This window comes from Larus michahellis, chromosome 2 (genome assembly GCF_964199755.1).
Source record: "Larus michahellis chromosome 2, bLarMic1.1, whole genome shotgun sequence".
In the NCBI taxonomy this organism is placed as follows: Eukaryota; Metazoa; Chordata; class Aves; order Charadriiformes; family Laridae; genus Larus; species Larus michahellis.
The window spans coordinates 93,306,322-93,318,730 of record NC_133897.1 but is presented as its reverse complement, the minus strand read 5'-3'; the positions used below and the strand labels follow the sequence as shown (position 1 = coordinate 93,318,730).

Genomic DNA, 12,409 nt, shown 5'->3' with positions numbered 1-12,409 from the left:
CCCACTGTTCCCCTATACTCCTTTGTGTGGATGAAGATGAGCATTTTACCACATAAACTGACAGGGCAAGTGCCAAGCTGTAGTAAATCAGGATAACTCCACTGTCAAGAAGGAAGGTGTGCTGATACAGTCTACAGGCAAAATTGTGCAGCATGCTTCAAATCAACCCATCCTAAAGAGGAGACTACAGAAACTATCCTGAACTTTCAGATGTATCTTGCAGATTTGAGTGCACAGGTAAATCAGGATTAGGTAATACGACCAGCAGTACTGATTCCATGCAGCCATGTGCTATATAAAACAAAACCCACAAGACAAAAATGACACCTTTTGGGCCAATGACCTTATCAACCCAGAAGATAAACTACCAGCAAACTTAATATTAAATGTCCTGAAAGTGCACCTTTGGAAAATTATGTTGAAAGAGTACTTTTTTTTCTCCTCAGATCTGCTCCCTGCTGTACACTCAGTCCTTGTTCATTTTTAGAGGCTAAAACAGATTTTACAGTTTAATTCAGTTAGCTGGTACAGCTCAAGGGTATGTAGGATTATACAAATTTTTTTGTGTATCAACAAGAGAACTGCTCGCTAAATTCCCAGAGTAATCAGCTATAAAGCCCTTGAAGGCAAGAAGCATACATGTGTCATATAACACAACCCAAGGAAAATGGGCTTCGCTGTTGTCAATGGTGCTGTAATGCAACCTGCACAACCTTTACTCCTAGTAACGATGCCCAGTACTAAAATACACAAAACTTGTGTCACAGTCTGTTAGTTTCCAACAGTGATCTTAAAACAAGAGGCTTTTATTTGTAATCTGCAGACAACTGAGCTAGAAATCAAGGACCAAATTGCACAATTTCAGTGGCATCTTGTACAAAATTTGTACTTTTAATATACTTTTTATTCTTTACTGTAAAGACATATGCAAATATCAAGTAATTTAAGACCACCAATGTCCCCAAAAGGAACAAAGTGGTTTTCACATACTCAATTACAACTAATACAAGCGTTCTTCTTATGTATACCCACATTCTAGTATTGCAGGTCTTCACTAAAAGGTTTCACAGAAAGGCTTTTTTTTAAACTTTTTTTTTTTTAAACTTTTTTTTTTTAATTCAGATCTGTGTGGACCTTATAATATGATTACATTGCCAACAAACTCCTGGGTATCATGGTGCTGAGCATCATGCAATTTGAGTCCTAGCACACCATTTAATGTTATAGACATATTCCAAATCTGAAAGTGGCAATTGCTGAACAGACATTATTTATAAGAACTTCAGAGGAGCTAGTTGTTCTTATTTAGTCAAACTGCTGAAAACAGATCCAGTTCACCAACTTTAGCCTAGCTTTGTGTCCAAAAGTGTTGTCCCAGAAAAAGAAGTACCCTGCCTCTGTGCTTCACAGCCCTCAATCAAATCCTTCCTTAAAGGGATCAGAAAATACATATATATAACTCAGGGTTTTGCTTCACTTCTAATGACCATCCAGAAAAGTCAAGACGCATCTAAATTTAAAACCAAAACTTCTTGTTGACACACACAACTGATGGCATCAGAAACTTCTCAGGCACTGAAAATTTTAATTTTTATTAAGCGAGTTCTTTTTCCTGAGTTAGATCTTTAAACAACAGCCACAGTAGCATACAACATCATATAAAATGCCTAATAAAACTGTTTACTCCCGATATGAGAAAAGAGGTGTTATGTTGCTTTCTACCACCACTAAGGGAAACAAAATTTTAGGAATTCAAAAGCTGCTATGAATATCTAAGTGTGACACGTATTACAGAGCCCAAATGCCTTTCTAGTGGTATAATCCATCCATTTCCCCTGTTATTCTGTGGAAGTCATTTGAGTGTTAGTAATGAGTAACCACCATGCAGCGTTACCTTCAGTGAAGTATAAATACTGTGCTATTACGTTCCTTATAGCTCCATCTACCAGAAGCAATCTCTTCATAACAGGCCACTGAGGTACATCCTTAAGTACAGACTGCATTCTCTCCAGATGCAGGATTCTGCAATCAAGAGGTACAGCACAGAAACATTGTGTGCTATAAACAAAAAGGTAAAGTTGAAAGCTGAAAAATTATGGGATTTGTTTGGCTGTGTAGTCACTAAATCATCTACTTTGTAGTTTCTTACAACAGCAGCAGTACAGAAGTTTCTTTTTATTAAAAAAATAAAAAATTACTGAATACCAAAATGTACTACTAAATTATTGAATAATTTGACTGCAGTGTCTCTCTTAACAGTAAATAATGGATTTTACAAAAAACTTGGCAAACTAAGGAAACAACAGTAAAAACAAAACAGAAGAACCCCTGTGACTCTCAGCATGCACTAATCAATCCCCCAGGTGAGAAATAAAAATTTTTTTCATGGATAAGTCTACTTCTTTTCAGACTAATTTACCTGAAGGCCAAAATCATTAATGTTAGGAAGATTTACACACAAAATCATCTCCTTTCCTCCCCTTTGCAGAAAAAAAAAAAAAAGAATGGAGAAGTTTCACATCAAATAGTTCATTTTCTATCAAGCCATTTACTGTACTAAAAAAATGCTTTTGAACACTCAAAGGTGGGAAAAGAAGGTAGTGGCCGCTATTCCATCAGTGACTGTTAGGTTACGCACAGGAGTTACACAACTGTTCATAATCCCACATCAGTTCATTTACTTAGGAAACATTTTTTTCATTTTTTTTGTGCCCCTGTTCAAACAGATTTGCTTGGAAATGGAAAGAGGCCTGCGTCCATTTTATCAGTTAATTAAAACAGCAACAAATCCAGAACAAAAGACATTGCCTGATCACTTCCCACTTACGGGCGTGCTGCATTAGAGCACTTTGTATCTTTCAGATTTATCCTCAGATGTTGATTTGTATAGCATGGATCTTACCTCCTCCAATGAAGCACAGGTTTTGATATGAACAAGTAGAGCTATGACAAGCAATGCCAAACTATAGTTAACATTATAACTCCCAGAAGTGATACAAGTCATCCAATGTGCAGTTAGAAAGAGAGAAATATCAGCTCCTGTGCTCTGCACCACAGATTTTTCATGAGGTTCTGCCAACTCTGACAAACATTAACTCCCTGTATCTACACAACTTTTAAGTCCTGTGTAGAACCTTCCAGATCATTTATAACAAGTTATTTTTCCTTTAAATAGATAAGGCAACAGAGCTCTTAAACCACTTTATTTTGCATAAATCACCCAGAACAATTGTCTTGATTTTATTTTAAAACACGTGCTGTGAATCAGCATAGCTGAAATTAAAGCACAGTCAATCTTTAGAAGCTTGTAGTTGTACTTGTCCTGAAATGGACTTGTTCCAAAATTGCAACAAAATACATTTCTACTAGATTAGCAACCAACTGCTAAAAGGACAACTCTGCTGTACAGGAAGGTTTGGACTGCTTCAACAAAACGAATAAGTACAGAACTTATAGTCATATCTTATATCTTATATTTGCATTAAGTGATAAACCAAATGGGGAACTTCAAAGGTCAAAAACATTAAAAGAAATCTTAGCCTCAGAATGGCCTAGGTAAGATTGGAAAATATACATATATATATATGTAAGAACAAGCATTACATTGTCATTCTGTTCTCCATAGTAAGCTTCTGTTCGAAGATCTCCTGCACAAACTAACATGAGTATGACTGCTACAACAAAAAAGAAAAACGATTCAGCTGCACTGGACTCGCTGTAGATGAGTGGATTGATCCTATAGCGTACATCCATGAAAAGCATTACTGAGTCACAGCAATTATTTGTGGGAATTAGACTTTGCAGAACACAATAAAGAATTCAGGTCCTAGTTCAAAGTGTTTAATTATACACAGCTGCTGATTCCTGTAAGTCCTGATCATCTACTCAAGTTCTCTGATGAATCTACAAGTAGGTATACTCTGAGTTACAGATTTAATTTCTTTTTCAGAATGCGTATGCATCAGCACAATGATTTGACTATATATAAGGTTTGGAATTACAGAATAAAAAATAAAAACACAAACCAAAAATCAGAAATCAATTAAATGTAATGTGAAGATAAATATTCAAGTTGATCTAAACTTCTTAAGACAAGTTGCAGGAAGATAGCTTACAGATCATGAGATGCAGTATATCCTTCTGAAAAGTAGGCATCCGATTTCTCGTTCCATTGCTGGATCAGGGTATTTATCTCTGAAAAAATTTTCCTGGCTTCCCTGTCATCTAGAAACTGAGACACAAAATCATCAAGTTCCAAAAGGAGTTTCTGAGAGAGATTGCTGCTGAACCATTGCTCAAATACCTAGCAGATCGAATGAAAAACAGAACACACCTTGTTAGGGAATCAAAGATTTCTTATTTAGACAAGGCACAGAATTTGCATGTCTTAAAAAAAAAAAAGTACAATTAACAATGATGGTAAAATTTCTCCCTAACAACGTGTCTAGGCTCTGAAATTACCTCAAAGGCTGATTTTCACTACAGCTTGTACTGACCTGTAAGTTGGCAATGTAACATGCTACATCTTACAGAGAACTAACATCCAAAGACTCAGGAATGGTAAAAAGATGGCCTGAGACTGAAACCAACCAAAACCAGACCTCCACTGTAAATTACTCAGGCTTGCTTTCCCTTGCACTACCAACACGATGGAAGGCAGCAGCCTCAACATTTTTGGGGTTCCACTACAAAAAGAGATGGAGGAGGAGTCTGCATGCTCCCATGGTGTAGCCTAGAATAAGGCATGGTCAAACTTACTGACTGCTATGCTTTCCTCCATCATTACTTTTTTAAATACCAAGTGGTTATAATAGATTTTTACTACAGGAGATGTCCGGTTCACCAAAGAAATTCCCAGTGGCCAGCACCTTACAGTACTTCAAGTTGCCATCGTAAGGATGCCAGCTCTTGTGATGAGTTTAAAAATCATAGCTGAAATTATTACTGGATTTTCCTACAGCTACGTTAGGAGTTAGTGCATTAGTTTTGGCAATCACATTAAATTATTACTTCCAGTCATCATCAATCATCATCTCTCTTTATCAAGAGAGAAATCAAACGGTACATTTTTGAGGAAATACAGGATAAGCTCTACATGTTCTCTTTAGATGATATTGCAAACATTTCCAGAGCAGCTTGATACACAGGTAATTTTTTTTTAATGGAAAAAACCATGTATTTCAATGGTTTATCCTTTCATATATGGAACTACATATGTCATCATAGAGACTGCACACCAAGCTGATCTGCCAGAGCAGAATTTTAAGATCCTATACTGGAGATTTACTCTCATCCCTTTCAACATGCTTCAACAACTATTGCTGCGATAGCAAGCAATAGGTAGAACAGGGGAATTAAAAATAAATGAATTATATACTGTATCAGTGGAAGCCTGTATTCTGCTTTCAGTTTTGCCCAAAATTCAGGCTCAGGTGGGACAGTAAATGGGTCTTCTTTCTGTCAGGCCTCTGCAGTACCGTATATTTCACCATATTCCCTATTAGATTTCAAATCTGTATTTGAGTTAATGAGAAAATCTGATTAAGTGGACACATGGTGATAGATTATGCTTCCAATGTAACGATTCTTTATAAAGATTACTTTGTCTTATTAGCAAGATGATAAAAGCTCATGACAATACCATTTAATAGCTAACTCAGATCTTTTAACTGAGTTACTGTTGACAGCCTACATGCAAAAATTAGGAATTTAATCTATTAACTTATTAAAGTGTACCTGTGCATAGAGTCTAAGTTTGCTGACAGCATGAACAAGATACAGTTTGGCCTCATGCCATGCAGAAATACAGCCCTCTTCATTATTCTCTTTGTTTGCTTCATCTTCTGGCACACTGGCCAGAGCAGAGCACACAAACTGCTCCAGTGTCTCTCCTGTGGGAATCTGGCGGGGACATAAGAAATTGATGAGCATCTCAAGAGAGCTGCTGAGTGTTATCTCCGCTATCAACTTACTTATCTGGTGAAAAAAGAATATCACATAGCCTCCTTCAGTGAGAACAAAGCCCATTTAATCCAGCCTCATATTCTGGGGCACGTACTTCAAAGCACTCCACATGCAGAGTGCTGTATAAAATACCGGTGGCCCCATTATGGTTCTCATACGCCAGGCAGAATAATGATACATATATATGCCAGGAATTTTCCCTGTGTCAGTACACCAGTGTTACTATTTCTGCAGTCATTTACAGGCCAATGCTGAAGTAACTTGACAACGATACAGTACACTTACACTAGAATTTTGCACTAGAATAACCGTATGAAAGCACCTTCACAAGTATAACAGTTACTGATGTAAAAAAATGTTCAGTAGAATGATACATCTCAACCAATGATTACATGCAGCAGATTAGTTTTAAATTGAAAGTTGGCATGTTTCAGCAGCGTGACCAAGAGGCCATAATTTTTTCCTTATAGCCTGACTTCTAAATTATGTTGAAAGATTTATTATTCACAATCATATAAATTTTATTAAAGCATACAAAAAATAATTTAGCACATTTTAATTCTCCCTATTAATGTCTTTCTGAGATACTTCACACCATAACTCCTTTCAGCTGTGACTAGAAAATTTATTAAAAGTTTTGCAGATGTTTTGGCACCAAAGCAGCTGGGGCTATTACATACAGAACTGAAGTGCTCAGAACAGACATTGTCCAGGCTTCCGTATTTCTCTTCATACTTTTTGAGGGTCTTCAATGCCCTAACATAAGCATACAATATCAAGATATTAATTTAATGTATAAATATCTAGGAAGTGAGTCAACTGGGATTACACAGCCAACCATGGCTAACTGGCTGCAGTCATAGAATCTTCTTGGTTGGAAAGGACCTTTGAGATCATCGAGTCCAACCATACACACACACACACACACACACACAAAAACCCCCTACAATCTCTGCCAGTAGAGCCTGCCCTGAAGTGCCACATCTAGATGTTTCTTAAATACCTCTAGGGATGGTGACAACCACCTCCCTGGGCAGGCTGTTCCAGTGCCTGACCACTCTTTCAGGAAAGTAATTCTTCCTAATCTCTAATCTAAACCTCCCCTGCCACAACTTCAGACCATTTCCTCTGGTCCTGTCATTATTCCCTTGGGAGAAGAGGCCAACGCCCACCTCTCTCCAACCTCCTTTCAGTTAGCTGTAGAGGGCAATGAGGTCTCCCCTCAGCCTCCTCTTCTCCAAGTTAAACATGCCCAGCTCCCTCAGGTCTCCTCATATGACTTGGTCTCCAGACCCCTCACCAGCCTGATAGCTCTCCTCTGGACACGCTCCAGCACTTCAATGTCCCTCTTGTACAGTCAAATTCAGTTCAATTGATCAAACGGGTCATCACTGATATTTCATTAAAATTACATTTAAAAGTCAAGTTTTTTAATAATTTATGCCTTTGTGTAAATCAGCTATTTTTATAGTGAGCTCTTCTGGAGTACAGCTCTAGACTGTACCTAGCAAAAAGCAAACATATTTCAGACAAATACCAGCATGTTCTATTCAAAAACTATGGACTTCAGTAGAAATTCAAATTACGTTTCAAGTTTTCTGCAGTTCAAATCAGACCATCACAACAGATCACTTTGGTCTAGAAGAAAGGTTAGAAGGCCCTCTCTGAGAAAAGATATTTTTTTCAAAATTTGACACATCACTGCTATATTTGAATAGCCCCACTGAGACAGCTCATCGGTCAAGTGTATTCATATCAAGACTGCACAACTGAGAAGAAAGGACTCTTGATATGCCTCAATTTACGCACAAAAGGGACAAGCATTCGTTATCCAGCAAACCAGATGAAAAACGTTACCTGCCAAATTAATCCAGGCAGCTTCAAATCTAGGATCTAGTTTAAAAGCGTAGTGGAAGAAACCCCAGAATTCTCTACAGGATTGGATAACACACTCAGGACTTCGCCATACCCAGTGGTGACTTCAGAGAAGCATAAATTCATTAACGTACACAACTAGACCTATCAGCATCTTCATGTGCAGAAATTCCAGATGAAGCTAAATACATTTATTTTTATGGGAATGAAGCCAGGATATTTAGCAGTATTGTACCTGGTTCACAAATCTAAGATATGACTACAGCTTCTGTAAGGCATGAAAAATCCCTTCAGAGTACAAATAAAAACAAAAATGAAAGGGACGCTGAAATTTTCAAGTGGTTTACCTTTTTCAATTGTGCTGTGTAACTTAGCAGCTTCTCAACATGAAGATCATCAAAACCAAACCTGGATTCAAGTTCTGCTCTCACAGAATGTCGATTCCACAAAACATCTCCAAGAGAAAGATTATATTGAAAACCTGAAAGAAAAAAAACCTTCTGTTTACATCATTCCTGCTTTTTGTTCACGTTGTTTCTTGATGATTCATACTTCATGAGATCCAAGTACCAGGTTTCCATCTTTTTGCAAAAAAAACCCCAAAACATAAAAAATATGTGTACCTGAACACCATTTTCACTAGGATAAAATCCATGATTGCATTAGTAGTATGGTAAGGTCAGTTAATGTGATGGTATTCTGACAGCTGATACAATAATAGTGAGATCCCCAGGCACAGATCCAGCAAGGTGTCTAATTCTGCACACAGTCACGCAAATGTGTGTCTATGGGCTGGATATGAATCATTGCTGAGAGGGAGAGCACCAGGAGAACACCAGAAGACCCAGGGAATTCAAGCTCATTCTCTGTGCAAGGGTTCCAGCATATCACCTTTGTATCTCTTCAGTCTTGGTTTTGACAGCTGAAGTGGGATTTAGACTGCATGTAATTCTTAGCCTGACCTTCTATGCAGAGCAGACAGCTGCACCTAGAATCTAATTGTGTGCCACCAGACAGTTTGCCAATGAAACTCGTTCCTGACCTTTTCTTGAGGAGTTGTCCTGGGGCCAGCCTACCTTCCCCAGTTAAACTCATCTCCCATACTCAAGCAGCAGATGGGGAAATGTATCCCTTCAAGTGAGACCAGAATTTATGATAACAGAAGAATGAAGCTTAAAGTAAAACAGCTGTAATGCTTAACAGGCACATCCAAAACAAGTGCCTATCCTTCTGTCAAATGGAAGAAATTATCCTTTGCAGCGATTTAGCATCTCCCCAAAATTCACCACTGAAAGATCATTCTAAACACGATATCTTAGACCAACATGCTTGCTTTGTCAAATAGTTGCCAGAGTCCGATGAAATTTAGGTATTAGCATTTAAAAAACAGCTTGATAAAAAAATGGGTTAGCACTACAGCAATATAGTTCAATTCTCAGGCTTTTCACATTAGGAATTTAGCAGAAACTCAGTTACTGCTATTGCAGCATGCTTACAAGGTACTTAAAAAAAAATCTGAGGCAAATTCCTTACCTTCTAAGCTCCTTTCCTCTATTGATGCCGCAGTTAAATTCAGTGCTGTTTTCACCATTTCATAGAAACTTTTGCCCAAGGGCAACATAGCTAAATCCTTCAATGATGCTAAGGTACTGAAAGTGAAAAACAAAACAAAAATCAAGCTCTCTATACACCCAGAAAAACTGAAAGGGCTTGGTGGAAAAAGATGAAGTTCAAGCAACTGAATAGTAAAATACTTTCTTTATTGTTGAAAAACTGATCCTTTGGTAAATTAAACTTTTAATTAAAAAAAAACGCAAGTTGAGATTTTACTGTTAGAATTTCACTCCATTTTCATTAAGGAAATTTCTCCTATGAGGACCAATGTCCTCTTAAAAGAAAAAAAAAAAAAGAGAGAAAAAGAGTTAAAAGTGAGAGCAAAACCACCACAAGAGTTCTCCCCACAGCAAAGCAGGATGGACACAGAATACATAAATTTTACTTCCACCCAGTCTACAGAGGAAAAAAAAGAACCTTTAGAGCAACAGAACACTTATTCTCACAACAAATTAAACAAAGCACATTAGAGAATGCATTGAGAAAATTATATGTCTTGAATTTCTTATAAGTCCCAGTCTCAGTCCCTTTAGCACTGAAAAAAACTTCTTTGTTAATGTAGCTGTAATTTACTAATTAGTGTTCATGTAAAATTTACCAGTTATTTCCTATAGAGTATTCCTTTGTTATTATGAAAATACGAATCCAGTTTTGTTACAGTGGATCAGCAGTTTCCAACATACGTAAAAGGAAGGGGGGGGGGGGGGCGGGGGGAGAAACCCAAACAACACTATTTAACTTCCCCAAGCAGGTGTGGAAAGTTTCTGCTAAGTAGCTCTGAGAGACACAGCAAAGATAGAACAGCTCAGGAAGTGGGAAAAGTTGTAAATTTAGGATCCTTTCTGCTGACTAAATTCTACCTCAGCTAGGACCTCTAGAAATGTATTTTAGTAATACAAAACTAGTCAAGAAGTGAGCATTGGTTTTTGTGGTTTCCTTTACAAACTGCATTAATGTTGTGGTTTAGCCTCAGACGGCAACAAAGAACCACGTGCCGCTCGCTCGCGCCTTCCTAATACAGGAAGAATCGTAAGAAAAGGCAAGACTCTTGGGTTGGGACAAAGGCAGTTTAACAGGACAGTAAAGGGAACAGGCAAACAACAACAACAACAACACGGATAGGGGAATATACAAACGCGATTACGGAACCGCCGCTCCCCGCCGCTCGCCGACCGGCCGGACCCGGGACGCCCCAGCCCGCTTTTAAGCAGCAACTTCCTGCCCCCTCCCCCGGCAGCTCAGGGTGGGCGTGGCTCACATGGCATGGAATACCAGGAAAAGTTAACCCTATCCCCACCGGAACCAGGACATTGTCCACCCCTTATTCCATACCATCTATGCCATGCCCAGCAGGTTCCAATGAATTGCCACCACTTTCCCCTGTTTTATATATATATATATATATACATACACACATATAATGCCCTTAGTTTATGGGCCATCCCTCCAAAGTGTCCGTTGAGTTCTTTTAATCCACGGCTTTGGGCTCCATTTGTTAGAACAGTCTCTCAGGGCAGGTGAGATGCTGGGTGGTGCTGGTCTGTTGCATGCTGTATTTTTCGGAGCTTGTGACTGGTGCACCTGGTGTGGCTCATGCACGCAGTCCGTGGGCTGAAGATGTAGATCTTGAGGAAACTGCTGGGCGCCAGCTGCTGAGATCAGTTCTTATCCCATCATCCCTGTGCCTTACTTGTAGTACAACTGATATCAATTATAGCAATGAGGACATACAGTGACAGTGTTACTTATCAATTAACAGCACACAATCTGATTCATTGGCTATTCTCGCCCAAAATCAGATCCCCATGAGGTACACATCGGACTTCCCCATCCTGCCGCATCACCCACCAAGTGCACCCAGGTCCTTGGGCAAAAGCAATCCCACGGATGGGTTTGCCTTTGCCTGAGGCAGGACTAACCCAGACTGTCTTCCCTAGCATATTCTTCATATGCACTACGGGGACTTTATCCCCTTCTACAGTACGTGGAAGTTTTGATTGGGCAGGGCCAGCCCGATTGTTAGATCCCCTGGTGTTAACTAGCCAGGTAGCTTTTGCTAAATGTGTATCCCAGTGTTTTAAAGTCCCACCACCCATTGCTCTCAGTGTAGTTTTTAACAGTCCATTGTATCGTTCTATCTTCCCAGAGGCTGGTGCGTGATAGGGGATGTGATACACCCACTCGATACCATGCTCTTTGGCCCAGGTGTCTATGAGGCTGTTTCGGAAATGAGTCCCGTTGTCCGACTCAATTCTCTCTGGGGTACCATGTCGCCACAGGACTTGCTTTTCAAGGCCCAGGATAGTGTTCCGGGCAGTGGCATGGGGCACAGGGTATGTTTCCAGCCATCCAGTGGTTGCTTCCACCATTGTGAGCACATAGCGCTTGCCTTGACGGGTTTGTGGCAGTGTGATATAATCAATCTGCCAGGCCTCCCCATATTTGTATTTCAGCCATCGCCCTCCATACCAAAGAGGCTTCAAACGCTTGGCTTGTTTGATCGCAGCGCATGTCTCACATTCATGGATGACCTGTGCAATAGTGTCCATGGTCAAGTCCACCCCTCGGTCACGAGCCCATCTATATGTCGCATCTCTCCCTTGATGGCCTGAGGAGTCATGGGCCCACCGAGCTATGAATAGTTCACCCTTACGTTGCCAGTCCAGATCCACCTGAGCCACTTCAATCCTAGCGGCCCGATCCACCTGCTGGTTGTTCTGATGTTCCTCCGTGGCCCGATTCTTCGGTACGTGGGCATCTACATGGCGTACTTTCACAACCAGATTCTCTATCCGGGCAGCAATATCTTGCCATAGGTCAGCAGCCCAGATGGGTTTGCCTCTGCGCTGCCTGTTGCCCTGCTTCCACTGCTGTAACCACCCCCACAGAGCATTTGCCACCATCCATGAGTCAGTGTAGAGATAAAGTACTGGCCATTTTTCTCGCTCAGCAATGT

The 12,409-nt window shown here is 39.7% G+C and overlaps 1 protein-coding gene across 1 annotated transcript in view; it reads right to left on the bottom strand.

The window, feature by feature from the left end:
- ABCA13 (ATP binding cassette subfamily A member 13) overlaps positions 1–12,409 on the bottom strand; it is a 202,081-nt gene that overhangs the window by 161,446 nt on the left and 28,226 nt on the right. Inside the window, exons 7-10 of the mRNA XM_074576273.1 lie at positions 9,373–9,488; positions 8,187–8,320; positions 5,737–5,901; positions 4,116–4,303 (exon numbers count right to left, since the gene is read on the bottom strand). Of these exons, the coding sequence (XP_074432374.1) occupies positions 4,116–4,303; positions 5,737–5,901; positions 8,187–8,320; positions 9,373–9,488 (603 nt within the window). The remainder of the gene's footprint in view (positions 1–4,115; positions 4,304–5,736; positions 5,902–8,186; positions 8,321–9,372; positions 9,489–12,409) is intronic.